This window comes from Panicum hallii, chromosome 1, assembly GCF_002211085.1.
Source record: "Panicum hallii strain FIL2 chromosome 1, PHallii_v3.1, whole genome shotgun sequence".
Classification (NCBI taxonomy): domain Eukaryota; kingdom Viridiplantae; phylum Streptophyta; class Magnoliopsida; order Poales; family Poaceae; genus Panicum; species Panicum hallii.
This window is the reverse complement of record NC_038042.1, coordinates 59,844,038-59,861,766: the sequence shown is the minus strand read 5'-3', so window position 1 is coordinate 59,861,766 and position 17,729 is coordinate 59,844,038. Positions and strand designations below refer to the sequence as shown.

The 17,729-nt window shown below is 46.8% G+C and overlaps 2 protein-coding genes across 4 annotated transcripts; one reads left to right on the top strand and one right to left on the bottom strand.

Moving 5' to 3' along the window:
- Nucleotides 1–78: 78 nt before the first annotated feature.
- Nucleotides 79–1,737, bottom strand: LOC112873729 (peroxidase 64). The gene is made up of 2 exons (XM_025936771.1): nucleotides 1,154–1,737; nucleotides 79–1,025 (listed from the first exon to the last, which is right to left on the bottom strand). The coding sequence occupies exons 1-2, from the start codon at nucleotides 1,373–1,375 to the stop codon at nucleotides 279–281; spliced, it is 969 nt and encodes a 322-aa protein (XP_025792556.1). The 5' UTR covers nucleotides 1,376–1,737; the 3' UTR covers nucleotides 79–278.
- Nucleotides 1,738–15,867: 14,130 nt separating this feature from the next.
- LOC112890229 (bZIP transcription factor 27-like) lies at nucleotides 15,868–17,180 on the top strand. Of its 3 annotated transcripts, none has more exons than XM_025957142.1 (4): nucleotides 15,868–16,413; nucleotides 16,534–16,611; nucleotides 16,729–16,828; nucleotides 16,938–17,180. In XM_025957142.1, exons 1-3 carry the CDS (start codon nucleotides 16,063–16,065, stop codon nucleotides 16,816–16,818), a joined length of 519 nt encoding a protein of 172 aa, XP_025812927.1. In that variant the 5' UTR covers nucleotides 15,868–16,062; the 3' UTR covers nucleotides 16,819–16,828; nucleotides 16,938–17,180. The 3 variants fall into 3 exon arrangements, with proteins under 3 accessions (XP_025812927.1, XP_025812921.1, XP_025812916.1); XM_025957136.1 differs by having other exon boundaries at nucleotides 15,869–16,413; nucleotides 16,953–17,180; XM_025957131.1 differs by having other exon boundaries at nucleotides 15,871–16,413; nucleotides 16,729–17,180.
- Nucleotides 17,181–17,729: the final 549 nt, after the last annotated feature.

The window sequence follows — 17,729 nt, the reverse complement described above, 5'->3', positions numbered from 1 at the left end:
CCCATGATTTGACAATATTATGCTACATTAACCGTGCTAACAATAGTTTAATTAGACTTAATAGATTCGTATTCCCTGTATCTAAACAGCATGTATAACAGTTTATAAAGTCCCGTTGCAAGAAAGGAACCAGGATGCAAATAAATACTACTAGACAGATAAACATGGTCTCTTTTTTTACTACAGTAGTACTCCAGGTAATAAAGGCCTGGCCCAGTTGGAATTCGAAGCACTTTTGCTGCACATCCAGCCCAGCCCAGCCCAGCCCGGTGACTTCCCTATTGATTGACGCGCCTGCAGTTTGCTCGCACCTCGTCTCCTCCGTTGAGCCCTCCCATCCGCAGCATGGACTTGGCGAAGGCCCTGAAGAATGCCTCCTGCGACGCCGCGTACAGCGCCACCCACGCCCGCGTCTTGGGGTGCGTGAGCAGCGCCTCGTCGGAGGCGAGCAGGCCCCGCCCGCCCTGCAGCATCCGGTAGTAGGTGTTGTCGAAGGCCGCCGAGGTGGCGTCCAGGCCGGAGCCGGCGGCGCGGGCGGTGTTGTTGGCGGGGCACGCCCGGCGGAGGGAGGCGGCGAAGGAGGGGCTCAGGGAAGGGTCCTGCTGCTGGGCCTTGTCAGGGTGGATGCGGTCCTGGAAGGAGGAGCAGTGCGCGAAGCCCAGCGTGTGGCCGCCCGACAGCACCACCAGGTCCTTGGTGGAGAGCCCCCGGGCGTGGAAGGCCTGCTTCAGCTGCTCGAAGCTGGCCCTGGGCCCCGGCAGCGTAGACGTCTCGGCGGCCAGGGATACGCGGCCGTCGCGGCGGCCCACGGGCACGACCCACGACGGGCCACCGGACAGCGCGACGGCGTCCCTGGCTGCGAGCGCGAGGATGTCGGCGCAGGAGACGACGCCTGGGCAGAGCGCCTCGAGGGCCGCCTTGGCGTTGTCGATGACGTAGAAGGCGTGCAGCGAGACGTTGGGCGGGCCGTCCTTCTCGGCCGTCACGTTGGCGGTGGAGTCGAGGAGAACGGAGCCGTCGCAGCCCTGCCGGCGGGCGGCGGCCATGTCATGGATCAGTGGCAGCAGCTGGCTTATGCTGCTGCAGCTGCTACAAGCTGCTACTTGTTTAAGATAGAAATTAAGATGCAATGGCAACGCAATGCCATCCTTACCCTGACGAAGCAGTCGTGGAAATGCATGCGCAGGAGCCCCGCCGCCACGGTGCGGTCCTTGGCCATGGCCTGGCGCACGGCCGCCGTCACGGCCGCCTCCGCCTCCGGGCACCTCTCCTCGTACAGGTCCAGGCTCAGCGCCTCGGCGCCGCCGCCCAGCACCAGCAGCAGCGCCGCGGCGACGAGCAGCGCCGCCTCCATTATTCCTGCCGCAGATGCCATCGATGGATCTGTCCGTGGATCGAGTGAAGTAGGTGGCGTGCAAAAGCAAAAGCAGTGCAACTACATACAGTAGTAGTATGTTACTAGCTAGTAGAATGCATTATATTCTTGCTAATAACAAACATCTCTGATCTGGATGTCGTGGCCATCAGTCCCGAGAAGGAAGAATACAACGAGAGGTCAGGATAGTCTCGCTCCTGCTCCTCCTGGTGGCATGCATGTGGTGGTTGAAATGCAATGCCCCTGCATCTGCATGCTGCCATGCTGCATGCACAGAAAGAAAGAAAGAAGCAGGGGATAGATGCAGCCAAGCAAGCCAAGCCACGGATCGATCGGCAATTCGACATAGCTGCCTTGTGTGTTCTTGTTGCCAGCCTTACCTACCCATATGCCGCCCTGCGTGCATATCCAAACATACGCTTGCAGTCATGTGCTTCCTGTCCCATCCGGCCCGTTGGCCTGCTTAGCTTGCTGGATATGCGTGCATGGTCATGGTCCTCTCCACCGCAGCACAAACACACGGATCGGAATATTATAATACTTTTCATCTAGTAAATCTTGAATAACTTTCATTTACCTGCGCTTCTATTACAAATGTTAATACCTTCCATATAAATTCAAATTTGCTCCTCATCAACTGACTGAAAATCCTGCATATCTCTCAATCGACGCCACTCGGCCTCGTCTTCCTCAACCCCGGCAAGCTCCGGCAAGCTTTTAGGGTTAGGTTCGGGGTCTTTAGGGTCCAGAGTTTGGGAGAGATGGTGTACCTATATCTGGTGATCCTAGAGAGAGCTCCGGAGTGGTATGGTAGCGGGCGGTGGTGGCGGTTCGTGAGTCGGTTGGCCTGTGGAAACGGCGGGGGCGAGCATCGGGATGGTGGCGGAGGTAGCGCCGGCGAGGTGCAGGTGGAGCCCTGCGCCGAGCGCGAGAGGGCCTAGCCATGGCAAGGCGCGTGGTGCTGAGAGTGGCAGGGAGGAGCCGCCGCGCGGGAGGGTCTCGCTGGAGCCCCGCGCCGCGGAGCAGGGTGGCGGCGGGGGCGGTGGTGCGGTGATCTGGTGGAGGAGGTAGTGGGCGGCTGCTGGGAATAGAAGAAGTTAAGGTGGAAGAAGTTAAGGAGTGAGATCTCAGTCCTCTATTTCAGATTTAGTGGCCGTAAGAAGTGATTGACAGATAAATAAAATTTCAAGTAGTCAATAGAGAGACACATCCAAATTCAGCATATAAATTTGGTCAAACATAAATATATTTGGTATTACAAATATTAATACCTTCCATATAAATTTGATCAAACGTAAGTATCGAGGGATCGTCAACTCTCGTTGCCCGGCCCCACATGATCCATATAGGTGATATTAACGGACCAACGCACCACGCCATTACACCTCTCCAGCCTCCCATCATGTCCACCACCCAAACAATGGAGTCCGCAAGCACTAATAGAATTTTAATTTTTGCCAACAGTTTCCATTGAACGACGGGAACTCATGTTTGGATGAAATGACTAAATTTTAGTTCACGTCATATTGAATGTTTCGTTACTAACTAGAAGTATTAAATATAGATTAACTATAAAACTAATTACACAGATGGAGTCTATTTCGGAGACGAATCTATTAAACCTAATTAATCCATAATTAGTGCATGTTTACTATAGCACCACAGTATCAAATTATGGACTAATTAGGCTTAATAGGTTCGTCTCGCAAATTAGTCTTCATCTGTGCAATTAGTTTTATAATTAGTCTATATTTAATACTCCTAATTAGTAACCAAATATTGTAGGATCACTGGACCAGTAAAGAGGCCTAGAGGGGGGGGGGGTGAATAGGCCTGCAAAAACTCAACTCCAAATTCTTGTTAGAGGAGAGTGCGGCACTGCCGTGCCGAGTGTGGCACTGCCGTGCTCAGACAGAACACAAATTACAGAATTCAAAAACTGCTGAAACAAAAGTAGATCGAGTTAATTCCTAGGCTTCCTGCAGGTGTCAGCAACACATATATGGAACTAGAACAGGGAACACCGCAGTAGATAAATAGATCGGTCTCAAACCTTGAACAAGAACGAAACTAACCAATAAAGTAAATCAGCACGCAAGACAAGGATTTATCCCGTGGTTCGGCGTCGCCACAAAGGCTGGCCTAAGTCCACGTTGTTGAGGCTGCCACAAAAGGCTTGGGTTTCACCACAAAGGTCGGCCCTTCCTCGTTCTCAAGTCAAGAGGGTGAACTCTTGAGATGAGGGGTGATTTTACTAGCTGCAAGAGAATGTTACAGACCTCCCAAGGCTGCCACACGAAGGGGCAAGCTCGAGGGCGACCACTAGCCGGCTAGGAGTGAACTCCAAGAGTAACAGACCCTAGATCCACCGGCCAAACGTGAACCAAATGCTCTTTTGAGTGGGGGAAACAGTAGATCTGCTCTCCAATCGAAGTTTGCTGCCTTTTCCCTCAAGATTTGGTGGTGGGATGTGGAGATCCGCTTGGGGGAAGAGATGGGAGCAATGGAGGAGAGAGAGAAGAGCTCTGGTTCTGTCTTCTGCGAATATGAACGTTGGGAAGCACTATTTTGAGGTCTGTAACCGTTGGGGAATTTATACCCCTCTGGTCCCAGCGGTACATTAAGTGCAGCACTGCCGCACCAAGGCGCGGCACTGCCGCACCCATCAAAACAACTCTGCTGAATGTGAAATTTTGCTGGCTGTTTTGGTTGAGTATGAGGATGTGGTTTTCAGAATTTGAGCATTTGGTTCAACAGTTGGACAGTAGTTCTTGGATCCCTCTTTATAGTACGGCTTTCCTTAAACTCAATATTCAAAATATAAAATAAATTAAGCCTTCATGAGTCAAGATAGCCATCATATCAATTTGGGGGATCCTCCAACCTGTACATCATCCTCTTTTTAAATTTCCTGCATATCATCTCGATGAATCTCATTAGTTCCCTAATTAGGTGGTCATCAACACCAAAACCCACAAAGAGCTTGATTGCACTTACAATCTCCCCCTTTTTGGTGATTGATGACAACCCAATTAGAGCTTACAAAAGTATAAACTAACACTGAGACTTTTTCGAGAAATGGATGTAGGAGCCTCCCCCTAAATATATGAGTTGGATTTGAATTCCAATTTTGACATAAAGGTCAAAGTTCATATATTTAGATGTGATTTGGGGGCTCCCCCTACATCCGTGCCTGCTGTGGGATGCTGAACACTGTGTCAAAATAATAATACGTGATGCATGTGACAGTTCAGAGCATAACAGAATCTGGCTGTTGCAATGGGGTGCAGCACTGCTGAACAGAAGTGCAGCACTGCCGCACTCATTTGCATCAGTCAGATCAACATGAAAATTTCACAGCAAGACATGTATGATAGATAATATCCCTAGCATAAATATGAAGTACACTACAGCACACAAACCGATATAGATGGAGTCAAATAGGTAGTAATATTACACAAATAGAGTTTTGATCGACTCTCAAACTCACAACCTAACATCTACTCTCATCGGTTATGACATGAAGCGCAGCTGCAGCATGGACACATCATCGAAAAAGGTTTGACCCCTCTAATTTTCTCCCCCTTTGGCATCAAGTACCAAAAAGAGAAGAGAATATAGAGGAATCACTCATCATCATCACTGGAATGCTGTCCTGAGTCACTGCTCTGCTCTGTCCCAGAAAGATCAGGCAACTCAAACTGAGGTGGGACAGGAGCAGGTGGAAATGGTGCAAGCCCAGCACGCTCTCTGGTCCTTTGGAGTGACTCTCTGAGCTCCATCCTTGTGTCATAGGCTGTCTGAGAAGCATAAGAGCAATGTCCAAAGATAGCTCTCATCCAGGCTTTGACTGTGCTACTCAGTCCTCTGCCACTGCTCCTAGAGCGAGACCTAGAGTGAGAACTCTCGGGAATGTCCTCACGACCCCTGGAGGTGCCACCAACTGTCTCTGTGGCTGCTGCATAAGACTGGGTCTTCTCAATATTATAGACGGTGTGGAAACCATCCTTAGGAAATATATAACCAGAGACCCTCTCAATCATGAACATAAGATAGGGAGCATAGGGCAGACTCCTCCTAGCATCATCCATAGCATAAGCTAGCTGCACCCAAATGAACCTACCAACATTGAATTTCTCACCATCAGGAAAACGAGCAAGCAAGTTCCTCACAAAACCACAAATATCTGAAGCTGCTCCATCCTTAGGATCAATGGTGTTCCTCAGAAGGTTGTTCATGACATAATAGTAGCTTTTCAGACCACTCCTCTTGCCATCTGCCTGGCTGGGGTCTCTCCAACAATGGCTAATGTCACTGACCCTGAAAGGATTATCCTGGTGAATCCTGGAGTAAGTCCTGTGCATCTGCCCAAAACCAAGAATCTGACAGAAAGTGATAAAGCTAACACGGTAATGTCTGCCATCAGTCATCCAGTGGATCTCATCTGAATCTCTGTTCCAAAAGTATGTGGAATGAAACTGAGCAAGGATTTCCACATTCCAATTATACCTTCAGTAAGGATGGTGTACCCAATCTGCTGCTGCAACTCCTCCTGATGCATGTCCTGCCTGTGAGTCTCTCTGTCAACTGACTCTCGAGGGGCTGCACTGCTGCTGGATCCCCTCCCCCTGCCTCTGCGAGCAAGCTGCTTTCTAATTGGCTTTCTCTTGCCTCTCTGATCATCTCCAAGTTCCATCTTTTCTTTACCAAAATCTCTGAATCACAGTCTAAAAGTTATGAAGTTTGCTCACGAATTTGAGAGAATAAATATGAGAAATAAAGACTTGACTTTGTAGAGAGTAAATCCAATCTATTTGGTTATCAATGATGTGGATGAAAGAGGGATATATTGCTGTTTGAATCAACACAGAACATTGACGTTCTGCCTTGGGCAGCACTGCCGCCCTCCCCCTTTTTCTTCCAAATCATGGAACACCAAATTGATTCAATTTAAACCATCAAAATCAATTCTAAATACCCCACATTGCATCTAGAAACAGAAATCCGAGAGCAGGAACATCACATTGCACAGATCGGACACAAACAGATTTGGTTAGGGTTTTACCTTGACTGCCCGCGTGGAATGGAGAGGAAAGGAGAGAAGGGGTCCGGCCAGGAACCCTAGCCCTTGGGTGCTGTCGAGCAGGAGGACACCCAGGGGCGGCGCAGCACTGCTGTGGCAGGGCGCGCGGCGGCCGTCACCCCGTGTGCGCGCGAGAGGGAGAGAGAGCACACGGTCACGGGCGACGGGGAGAAGAGAGAGAGAGAGGAAGAGTTACTGCGGGGCCAGAGTAGATAGGAAAGAATAAAAACGGGCCCCCACAGAGAGAATAAGTCACGGGTAAATTTTTAATAGAAAACCGTAAGTGCGGCACTGCCGCACTAGGAGCGGCACTGCCGCACCTGCCCAGTGTGACCAGTTTTAGCTACCATCTAGGTGACTCTTCCTATCTTAGATATGGACCTATATTTTCCAAATTTCATGACCAGAAACAAATAATCAATACAAGCTATGGTCAGAAACTTTGGAGCTAGTTTTGCAATTAGTTTTGAAACCCAATATGATGTTTTATTTTAAAATTCTTTTCCTACACATGCTAGTTGATCACTCAAAAGGTGTGCAGGAGTTCAAACCACGTTACGAGAATCAAGTATATTTAGCTCACTGCGCAAAGCACAAAACCTTGACTCAACAAGAGGTTTAGTGAAGATATCGGCTAGTTGTTTTTCGGTGCTCACATGGCGAATTTCGATATCTCCTTTAAGTTCGTGGTCTCTCAAGAAGTGATGACGGATGTCAATGTGTTTGGTGCGAGAGTGTGCTACAGGATTGTTTGCAAGTTTGATAGCACTTTCATTGTCACACAAGAGTGGGATTTTTGAGTATTGACATCCGAAATCTTTTAAGGTTTGCTTCATCCAAAGTAGTTGAGCACAGCATGCACCGGCTGCAACATACTCGGCCTCGGCAGTGGAAAGAGCTACACAATTTTGCTTCTTAGAGCTCCAAGACACTAGGGACCGTCCAAGGAATTGACAAGTCCCCGAAGTGCTTTTTCTATCTACTTTGCAACCGGCGTAATCGGAATCCGAATACCCAAGTAGATTGAACTTAGAGCCCTTGGGATACCACAAGCCAAGGTTAGGAGTGTGCACTAAATATCTCAAGATTCTCTTAACAGCCGTTAAATGGCACTCTTTCGGGTTAGCTTGAAATCTAGCACACATGCACACACTAAGCATAATGTCGGGCCTAGATGCACAAAGATAAAGTAAAGAGCCTATCATGGAACGATATACCTTGGTCTCCACGGGTGCTCCTTCTTCATCAAGATCAAGATGTCCATTGCTTGGCATGGGAGTTTTGATTGGCTTTGCATTCACCATGTCAAATTTCTTTAACATATCTTGGGTGTACTTGGTTTGGCATACGAATGTCCCTTCCTTCAATTGCTTGATTTGAAATCCAAGGAAGAACTTGAGTTCACCCATCATAGACATCTCAAATCTCTTTGTCATGGTCCTACTAAACTCTTCAACATACACATGATTAGTACTACCAAATATTATGTCATCGACATATATTTGGCACACAAATAAATCATTGCCAACTTTATGTGTAAAGAGTGTAGGATCGGCTTTGCCTATTTCAAAGCCTTGTTTGAGTAAGAAATCCTTAAGGCATTCATACCATGCTCTTGGAGCTTGCTTAAGCCCATAGAGCGCCTTATGGAGCTTGAAGACGTGGTCGGGGAACTTGGGATCTTCAAATCCTGGTGGCTGCCTCACATATACCAATTCTTGAATTGGACCATTGAGAAATGCACTTTTGACATCCATTTGGTATAACTTGAAGTCATGATGAGCAGCAAAGGCTAAGAGTATCCGGATTGCTTCAAGCCTTGCCACCGGTGCATATGTTTCGTCAAAGTCCAAGCCCTCAACTTGAGTGAAGCCTTGAGCTACCAATCTTGCCTTGTTCCTTGTCACCACGCCATTCTCATCTTGCTTGTTGCGGAAAACCCACTTGGTGCCGATGATGTTGGTCTTGGGTCTTTCCACCAAGCTTCACACTTGATTTCTCTCAAAGTTGTTGAGCTCTTCTTGCATTGCCAAAACCCAATCTGGATCTTTTAGAGCATCTTCAATCTTGGTTGGTTCCTTGGGTGACACAAAAGAGTAGTGTTGGCAGAAACTTGCCAAATGTGATCTTGTTGTTACTCCCCTTCGGATGCTTCCAATAATGTTGTCAATAGGGTGATCCCGTTGAATGATTTGGCGTAGTTTAGGATGCTCAACATCTTCTTCTTCTTCTTCACCTTCAGCTTCTTCTTCTTCAAATATGGGATCAAGATTGACCCCCTGAATTGATGGTGCAGGAGTTGGTGAAGCTGTTGCCGAGGTAGAGGGAGCAGCACTGCCGCTCCTAAGTGCGGCACTGCCACTCTGCTGATTTCCAGCAGGAGTGTGCTGCACTTGGTCATCGAGTACGTCAGCGGAATCTTGTGCAGCAACAGCTTGTGGATCCTCCTCGTCTGTGGCCTGAACTTCTTGTGGCCTAATATCACCGATGGCCAATTGCTTGATTGCCTCACATGGTGGATCCTCCTTTCCTACAACACTTGAATCAACTTGCTCTACTTGAGAGCCGTTAGATTCATCAAATGTCACATCTATTGTGACTTCAACTCTACCCAAGGTTTTGTTGAAGACACGATAGGCATGCTCATTTGATCCATAACCAAGAAGAATGCCTTCATCAACTTTAGGTGCAAATTTAGAGGTTCGGGGCCTTTTGTTTAGAATGAAACATTTGCACCCAAACACCCTAAAGTATGATACCTTTGGTTTGTTACCGGTGAGAAGTTCATATGAAGTCTTCTTAAGTTTCTTGTGTAAGTAGAGGCGGTTGATAGCATGACAAGCGGTGTTGACGGCTTCACACCAAAAAATGTCCGACGTCTTGTACTCATTAAGCATCGTCCTTGCCATATCAATGAGTGTCCTATTCTTCCTCTCTACTACACCATTTTGTTGAGGGGTGTATGGGGTTGAAAACTCATGCTTGATGCCCTCATCATCAAGAAATTCTTCAACTTGGGTATTTCTAAATTCGGTCCCATTGTCGCTTCTCACTTTCTTGATAGGGAGACCGAATTCCTTTTGTGCCCTTCTTACAAATGTCTTTACCTTGTCCTGTACCTGGCACTTATCAAAGACAAAGAATACCCAAGTGAAACGGGAATAATCATCAACAATAACTAATCCGTATTTGTTACCCCCGATGCTAAGGTAGGCAACCGGTCCAAAGAGATCCATATGAATCAACTCCAAAGGTTGAGTGGTGGTCATGATGCTCTTTGGTGGGTGAGGTACGCCTACTTGCTTTCCGGCTTGGCAAGCGCTACAAATCCTGTATTTGTCAAAGTCAATATTGGTTAGTCCAAGAATGTGGTTGTCCTTTTGTAGTTTGGCCAAGTTCCTCATCCCAACATGAGCTAGTCGGCGATGCCATAACCAACCCATGCTAGATTTTGCCACTAAACAGGTCTCAAGCGTAGGCTCACTTTTGTTGAAATCAACTAAGTAGAGCTTGTTCTTGAGGTGACCTGTGAAGACAATAGAGGAATCCTCCCTACTAGAGACTTCCACACCCTTATCCGTAAAGAGACAATTGAAGCCTTTCTCACAAAGTTGTGAAACCGACAACAAATTGTAACTCAACGAATCAACATGTAAAACATCAGAAATTGAATGCTCAAGTGTAATAGCAACTTTACCAAGACCAATCACATCCCCTTTGAGTTATCACCAAAAATAATATTCTCACTAGAATCTGTAGTTGGGGAATATGATGAGAACATACTCCTTTCTCCGGTCATATGATTTGTACATCCGCTGTCAAGCACCCAACTTGATCCACCGGAGGAGTATGCCTACAAAACAGATTTAGTTCCTTGATTTAGGTCCCCAAATATTTTTGGGGCCTTGCATATTAGTAACAAGAATCTTAGGAACCCAAATAGAGGTGTTAATATGAACATTTCTGTCCTTGCCAACATATTTGGCATACACCTCCCCCTTGCTGTTTTTCTTCAGCACAAAGCATGAACTCAAGCTTTGTCTATATGCATGAGCCTTCGGTTGATAAGAATATCTGTTTGGGGTGGCCCAGATGGTATTCTTCGACTTCTGGGGCTCATTCTTCACTTTGTAGACCTGCTTCTTGGGCTTATCATGAGCAAAGGAAAAGTAGGTGACCTTCCCCTTTCTTCGGGTCGTGACACTGCCGCCCTTCACAGCAGCACTGCTGCGCTTGACAGGCTGTGCTGCTCGGGTTGGCTTTTGTGTCACACACTGTGCAGGTCTATCTGTACCTATCTTCCCTTTGCTGATGAACTGAACACACTCAAAACCATTGATCACTTTGCGACCATTGGTTTTGTTACCCCTTTCATGACCAAGTCCATTTTTGATGTGAGGTAATCTCCCATCCTTGTATTTTGGCCTCTTTTGTTCATCTTTGCCACTTTTGTTCAGCATAGCATTGAGCCTAATAATCTCCTTTCTCATTGCCTCCATGTTTGCAAGGTTAGTGGAATAGATATTCAAATCAACATTATGATATTTTCCACAATCTTGACTAGTGGAGGGATTAGAGGTGTCCTTTGCTTTAGAAGGATGTGAGGTGCTCTCCCAAAGAAGGTTATATTGCATCTCAAGGTCCTTGTGCTTTTCATCTAAGACACAATACTTGTCATTGAGTGCAATATTTGCCTTCTTTGTGAGAGCATGTTCTCTTTGCTCATTAGCCAAAGCTTTGCGCAAAGAGGACACCTCACTTCTCTCTAATGCAAGAGCTTCCTTGCAAGCAATGTACATCTTTTCTTGTGCTAAGAGATCATCATCTCTAGCTGCTAGCTCAGCTTGTACACTCTCTAAGTCCTCCAAAGTTTTAATGATGAAGATTTTAGTTGAAGGGTCTAATTTTCTAGTTATCTCATTTAGTTCCTCATCACTAGAGACATCATCTTCACTAGAGCTATCACTAAGTTCACTAGAGATATCACCAAGAGATGGTGAGGGAGGAGATGTGGCTTTCAGTTTTACCTTCTCACCTTTTGCCATAAGACAAATGTGAGAGTGGTAGTCATCATCATCGGACATGTTGTTGAAGAGCCTTGGTGTTGAGGACGTCTTTTGGATGGCTACGGTTGCAATCTTCATGTCCTCTTCACTTGACTCCTTACTCGAATCCCATTCATGCCCAATGTGTGCTTCTCCCATAGGCTTCTTCTTTCTCTTATACTCTTGTTTGTGCTCATGCTTGCTTTCATGATTGTCCTTCTTGTAGTTGTTACTTTTCTTCTCATAAGGACAATTTGCTATGAAGTGCTCGGTGCTGCCACACTTGTAGCAAGTCCGTTTCTTCTTGTTTGGGAACCTTCTTTGCACAAGCTTGTACCCATTTGATTTCAGCCCTTTGTGATACTTCTTGATGAATAGTGCCATATCATCTATCTTCTTGAAATCTGCCCCATGGTCTTCTTCTTCGCTTGAGGAGGAAGTTGGGTCATCATTTTGTTGCATTTCCTTCTCTTTCTTGGGCTGAGAAGTAGAAGTTTGCTTGCTGCCCTTTGCCTTGCTTGAACAGCCTTGTTTGCTTGATTTGTTGGCCTTGAGAGCTACATCTTTGATTTTCATGCCATCCAACCTTGCTTGCAGCTCACCAAGCTTTCTTCTCTCATTTGCTTCTTCTCTTTGCATATCAAATGTCAAAAGTCTTCCAAGCACATCATTGGGAGTGAAGTGCTCAAACTTCTTCTTGTCTCTAATCAAGGTGACTACCGTCTCATTTCTCGGTGAGTAAGCTTCTAACATAATCTTCACTACCTTGTGGTCATCAAGCTCATCACCACCATAGCCTCTAATCTTGCCCACCAAAATCATCAACCTATCAAACATCTCTTGTGGTCCTTCTCCATCAACAATGACAAACCGGTTGAGCTTGGCCATCAACAAATCAATCTTTGCTTTTCTCACTTTATCAACACCTTCATGTGCTAGATGCAAAGTGTCCCAAATCTGTTTTGCAACATCAACATTCATCACTCTATTGTACTCATTTCCATCCAAGGCGCTAAGAAGAATGCTTGTGGCTTGGCCGTTGAGATGGACAGCAGCTAGCTCATCATTTGTGGGAGCTTCGGGATCCTCCGGTCCTTCAAAACCACTGCACACAATTTCCCAAAGACCGGGGTGAAGGCCAATAAGATAGGCTCTCATTAAGTGCTTCCACTTGGCAAAGTTGGTCCCATCAAAATGAGGCAACTTGCCCGCGGGTACATTAATGAAAGACTTCTTATCGCGGTTAGTGAAATAAGAAGAATAATTGAAGGATACAGCGGAGTATTTATTCTTGTTGCTGCTGCTCTCATCCTTCTTCTTCTTCTCACCCTTCTTGCTGTCCTTAGAGACATGGTATGATACATCATCATCACCATCATCCGAACTAGATGATAGTTCACTTGATGATGCTTCATACACCTTCTTGACCCTTTCTTCTCTTCTCTTGACTCTTTCTTCTCTTGTAATTCTTCTAGCTTCCTTGCGGCTCAGCTTCTCTTGAAGCTTCTTTTCTTGTTCACGCTCCTCTCTTTTCTTGAGCTTTGCTTCTCTTCTTTCTTTTCTTTCTTTTCTTCTCGTAGCATCGGTGGTGTTTCCTTCGGGAGCATCCTTGAGAGTGGTGTTGCTGGCTGTAGATAGTGACAACTCACTACTACTACCAACATCCTCCATGCGAACTTCTTTTCCCTTGCCACCGATCTTCCTCGAACCTCCACCGGTCTCCATACTTCACGCGGTGAAGCGTATACGAAGCAACGCGGCTCTGATACCACTTGTAGGATCACTGGACCAGTAAAGAGGCCTAGAGGGGGGGGTGAATAGGCCTGCAAAAACTCAACTCCAAATTCTTGTTAGAGGAGAGTGCGGCACTGCCGTGCCGAGTGTGGCACTGCCGTGCTCAGACAGAACACAAATTACAGAATTCAAAAACTGCTGAAACAAAAGTAGATCGAGTTAATTCCTAGGCTTCCTGCAGGTGTCAGCAACACATATATGGAACTAGAACAGGGAACACCGCAGTAGATAAATAGATCGGTCTCAAACCTTGAACAAGAACGAAACTAACCAATAAAGTAAATCAGCACGCAAGACAAGGATTTATCCCGTGGTTCGGCGTCGCCACAAAGGCTGGCCTAAGTCCACGTTGTTGAGGCTGCCACAAAAGGCTTGGGTTTCACCACAAAGGTCGGCCCTTCCTCGTTCTCAAGTCAAGAGGGTGAACTCTTGAGATGAGGGGTGATTTTACTAGCTGCAAGAGAATGTTATAGACCTCCCAAGGCTGCCACACGAAGGGGCAAGCTCGAGGGCGACCACTAGCCGGCTAGGAGTGAACTCCAAGAGTAACAGACCCTAGATCCACCGGCCAAACGTGAACCAAATGCTCTTTTGAGTGGGGGAAACAGTAGATCTGCTCTCCAATCGAAGTTTGCTGCCTTTTCCCTCAAGATTTGGTGGTGGGATGTGGAGATCCGCTTGGGGGAAGAGATGGGAGCAATGGAGGAGAGAGAGAAGAGCTCTGGTTCTGTCTTCTGCGAATATGAACGTTGGGAAGCACTATTTTGAGGTCTGTAACCGTTGGGGAATTTATACCCCTCTGGTCCCAGCGGTACATTAAGTGCAGCACTGCCGCACCAAGGCGCGGCACTGCCGCACCCATCAAAACAACTCTGCTGAATGTGAAATTTTGCTGGCTGTTTTGGTTGAGTATGAGGATGTGGTTTTCAGAATTTGAGCATTTGGTTCAACAGTTGGACAGTAGTTCTTGGATCCCTCTTTATAGTACGGCTTTCCTTAAACTCAATATTCAAAATATAAAATAAATTAAGCCTTCATGAGTCAAGATAGCCATCATATCAATTTGGGGGATCCTCCAACCTGTACATCATCCTCTTTTTAAATTTTCTGCATATCATCTCGATGAATCTCATTAGTTCCCTAATTAGGTGGTCATCAACACCAAAACCCACAAAGAGCTTGATTGCACTTACAAATATTCGATGTGACATGGGCTAAAGTTTAGTCCTGGGATCCATATACCCCTAAGTATTACTTTGTCCTCTCCAATGGACCATAGGTTTTAGTGTCAAAGTAGTATTTCCTTAGAGTAACAATAAATTCCACACTAACAATTGCCGACCAACAATACCAGACAAGGGGATAAAATGACTCAATCCCATCATCCACTTGCCCACAAACTCTCGCATATATATTACAGATCTGGTAGTGAAGGTAACGGTGATGACGCCTCCTTTGCTCATCTAGCCTTCTCTCTTCCTTTCCCTAGTCCTCAAGTTAGGGGGTGGATCCATACTCCTTTCTTTTAGGGTGGATCCGCCGGGTGGACTCCTTCTCCATCCCATCACCCTATAGGGAATGACAGTCCTATCTGACGGTGGCAGTTCAATCTATGATGGTTTGGGTGTAACCATGGTGATCAGAGGTGGATTTAGAGAGGGTGCAGGGGGACTGGAGCCCCCTACTGTCCTAGCCCTCCATTGGACGTAAACAGGGAGAAGAGAGGGAAAATAAAGAAGAAAAAAGAAAATCTAAGTGAAGATGGAGGAAGATAAAGGAATGAGACCCCCTCCCCCCGCCTTGCCCCCCTAAATCTCGAATCTGCCTCCGCCACTGATGGTGATAGCAGGACACCATAAGAGTGAGACGACAATGACAACTATAGCAGCCTATAGTGCCACACAGGAGTTTTAGAGCTATTGTCTCATGGGTGGCGGTGGTTATAGTGCAAGAGCGGTCCGTGACCACGGAGGTGACAGACATGCAAGGGTTTGATGACGGTGAAGGTGGATCGGATGGACCCTCTTGTCGCTACGGTTTGGAATTTCATCTTGCGTGGCTGCATGCTCTGGTTGACAGTGATGTGTGATAACGGTGACCTTGGAGGTGTGGCTAAGCTAGACGCACGTATCAGCAGTTGGCTGCATGCAGAATCAATTGTTTCTATTGAGGTAAGTTTAGTAATAATAATATATGGTGGTCTTTATCGATCGTGAATTGTGATCGTGTGCTCGTGAATTGATTAGGATATGTCATCTGAACTGCTTACTTCGATTTTTTTGCCGGTTTTCCTTTAATAAAATATGCATCTGTAGGTCTCTGTGTTAGGGATGTTTGGTATGGCTCCGTGAGGAGCTTCACCACCGGCCCCTTCAAGAACCGTACCAAACAGCTCTAGCTTCAGACAGCTTCAGGAGCTGTTTTCTAGTTAAAAATAGAGGAAGCCCCTTGGGGAAAATTTGGTCAAACAGGTTGAATTAAGACAATCGCATAGGGAGATCTTTTGTAGCGTTGTACGAACGGATAGAGAGAGGACTACAAAGATTACTATAGGGGGTGTGACCATGTGTTGGAAGCAGCGTCGCATTCGCGCCGTCGTCGTCTAGTCGTCCACCACATCTTCCTTCCATTCGTTCCACACCCAAGGCGGAGGGAGGCAAACAGTGCTTGGAGCCTGCTCCAATCCAATCCGATCCGATCCGATCCGATCCAATTCGTCGGCAGGTGCGTGGAGCAAGGGCGCGCGGGACGGGAGTGAATCAGTCATGCCGAGGAGTCCGCAGCTGAGCCTGAGCGGCTGCAGCTCGCTCTTCTCCCTGTCCAGTACCAGCACAAGCCGCGACAACGACAGCGCTGCCGCGGCGCCCGTGCCGCCCCCGCCGCCGTCTCTTCATCCGCTGCCCCCACGCCGCCCTCTTCTGTCGCTCAGCGTCGGCGGCGGTGCGGAGGAGGAGCAGGAGGAGGAGGAGGAGTACCTGCTGGGCGGCCTGGATCTGCATCTGACTGGGGCCGGCGGTAGCAACAGCAGCGGCTGCTGCGACGGCGACGACGAGCGCAAGAACATCCGGATGATGAAGAACAGGGAGTCTGCGCTCCGCTCCAGGGCAAGGAAGAGGGTAGGATTCTCTTGAAAAATAGCAGCAGTTCGTTGATGCCTGCTGAAATGAATAATTTTTAGTCCTCTCCTCTCCTCTCTGATTATTACTAACTGCAGTAGTGATTGGGTGCAAGGACAGGCGTATGTGCAGGAACTGGAGAAGGAGGTTCGTCGCCTGGTGAATGAGAACCTCAAGCTCAAGAGGCAGTGCAAACAAGTACACGTGCTTGGCCAATCTCATCTTTCTTTCTTTCTTTCTAGGCTGCCCAATTAGCAGCAGCAGCCCTTCTGCACAACACAATTAACCTAACCTCGTCTGTATTTTGAAATGCAGCTCAAAGTGGAGATGGCCGCACTGATCCAGCCAAGCAGCAGCAAGAGCAACTCCCACATCAGAAGAGCCGCCTCCTCCACTCAGCTCTAGCTCCCTACTTGTTATGTTTCCTTGCTAAATTTTAGTATCTTCATCTTCGTTAGCTATAACTCTGTGGTACAAGCAGCGCAAAAATAATCATCCTCTTGCCAATGCCTTGATTATATCAGTTGCATCCACTACAGCTTCTGCTGATCCAGCACCTGCTCACTCCCAAGTCCTACCAAGGAAGGCCAAGAAGCAGGATCCATGGATGAGGACAAGCAAAGAATTACAAGCTAGATTGCTTCTTCTCTGATGATCTGATCCATGAATGTGCTTGGGTTGAATGGAATGAGCTGACACTCAATCCGTTGATGGAATGGAATTGGGATTAATGTTTCATATGTTGCGCCATTTTGGTCACAACTTCATCTATTGGCGTGCGTTGCTTCCTCTGATACCAGTGCTCATTACTCATGCTGTGTGCAGCTAATAGCTTACAGCAGCTTGGAGGAGCCAGAAGAAGGCATTTTTTTAATTTACTATCACAATTCTCTTCTGGCTCCTCTAGGATCCAGAGTTTGAAAACTAGTGATTAATAAAACCAACATGTTCGAGTCACGGCATCATTTCAAAATAGAATTGTTCATAAGGTCCTGTTTGCTTGGAGAGTTGGATGAGATAACTCTATTCTAGTTAGAATGGAACATCTCCATCCCAGTTTAGTATGTTGATCTAACTCTCATCCTCACGTCCAAAGTAAAAGAAACCGTGTTCCATCCATTTTCTAAGATGATCTAATCCAGAAAATACATTAAAAAGAATATAGGATGGGATGATCTTGTCCTAACTCATTGCATGAACCAAACTTCCCTAGCCATTCTAAACCATCGTACACTGAACCACTTCCGTCCTAAAATAAGTATTCTTTTAACTTTGTCCTAAGTTAAATAATTTTAAATTTGATCAAATTTGCGCAG

Bases quoted from the DNA above. Each gene is read 5' to 3' on its own strand.
- LOC112873729 (XM_025936771.1), bottom strand. From the start codon at position 1,375: ATGGCATCTGCGGCAGGAATAATGGAGGCGGCGCTGCTCGTCGCCGCG. The intron at 1,026-1,153 runs GTAAGGATGGCA...GCCCGCCGGCAG, and splicing joins TCCACGACTGCTTCGTCAGG to GGCTGCGACGGCTCCGTTCT.
- LOC112890229 (XM_025957142.1), top strand. From the start codon at position 16,063: ATGCCGAGGAGTCCGCAGCTGAGCCTGAGCGGCTGCAGCTCGCTCTTC. The intron at 16,414-16,533 runs GTAGGATTCTCT...GTGCAAGGACAG, and splicing joins GCTCCAGGGCAAGGAAGAGG to GCGTATGTGCAGGAACTGGA. The intron at 16,612-16,728 runs GTACACGTGCTT...TTTGAAATGCAG, and splicing joins TCAAGAGGCAGTGCAAACAA to CTCAAAGTGGAGATGGCCGC.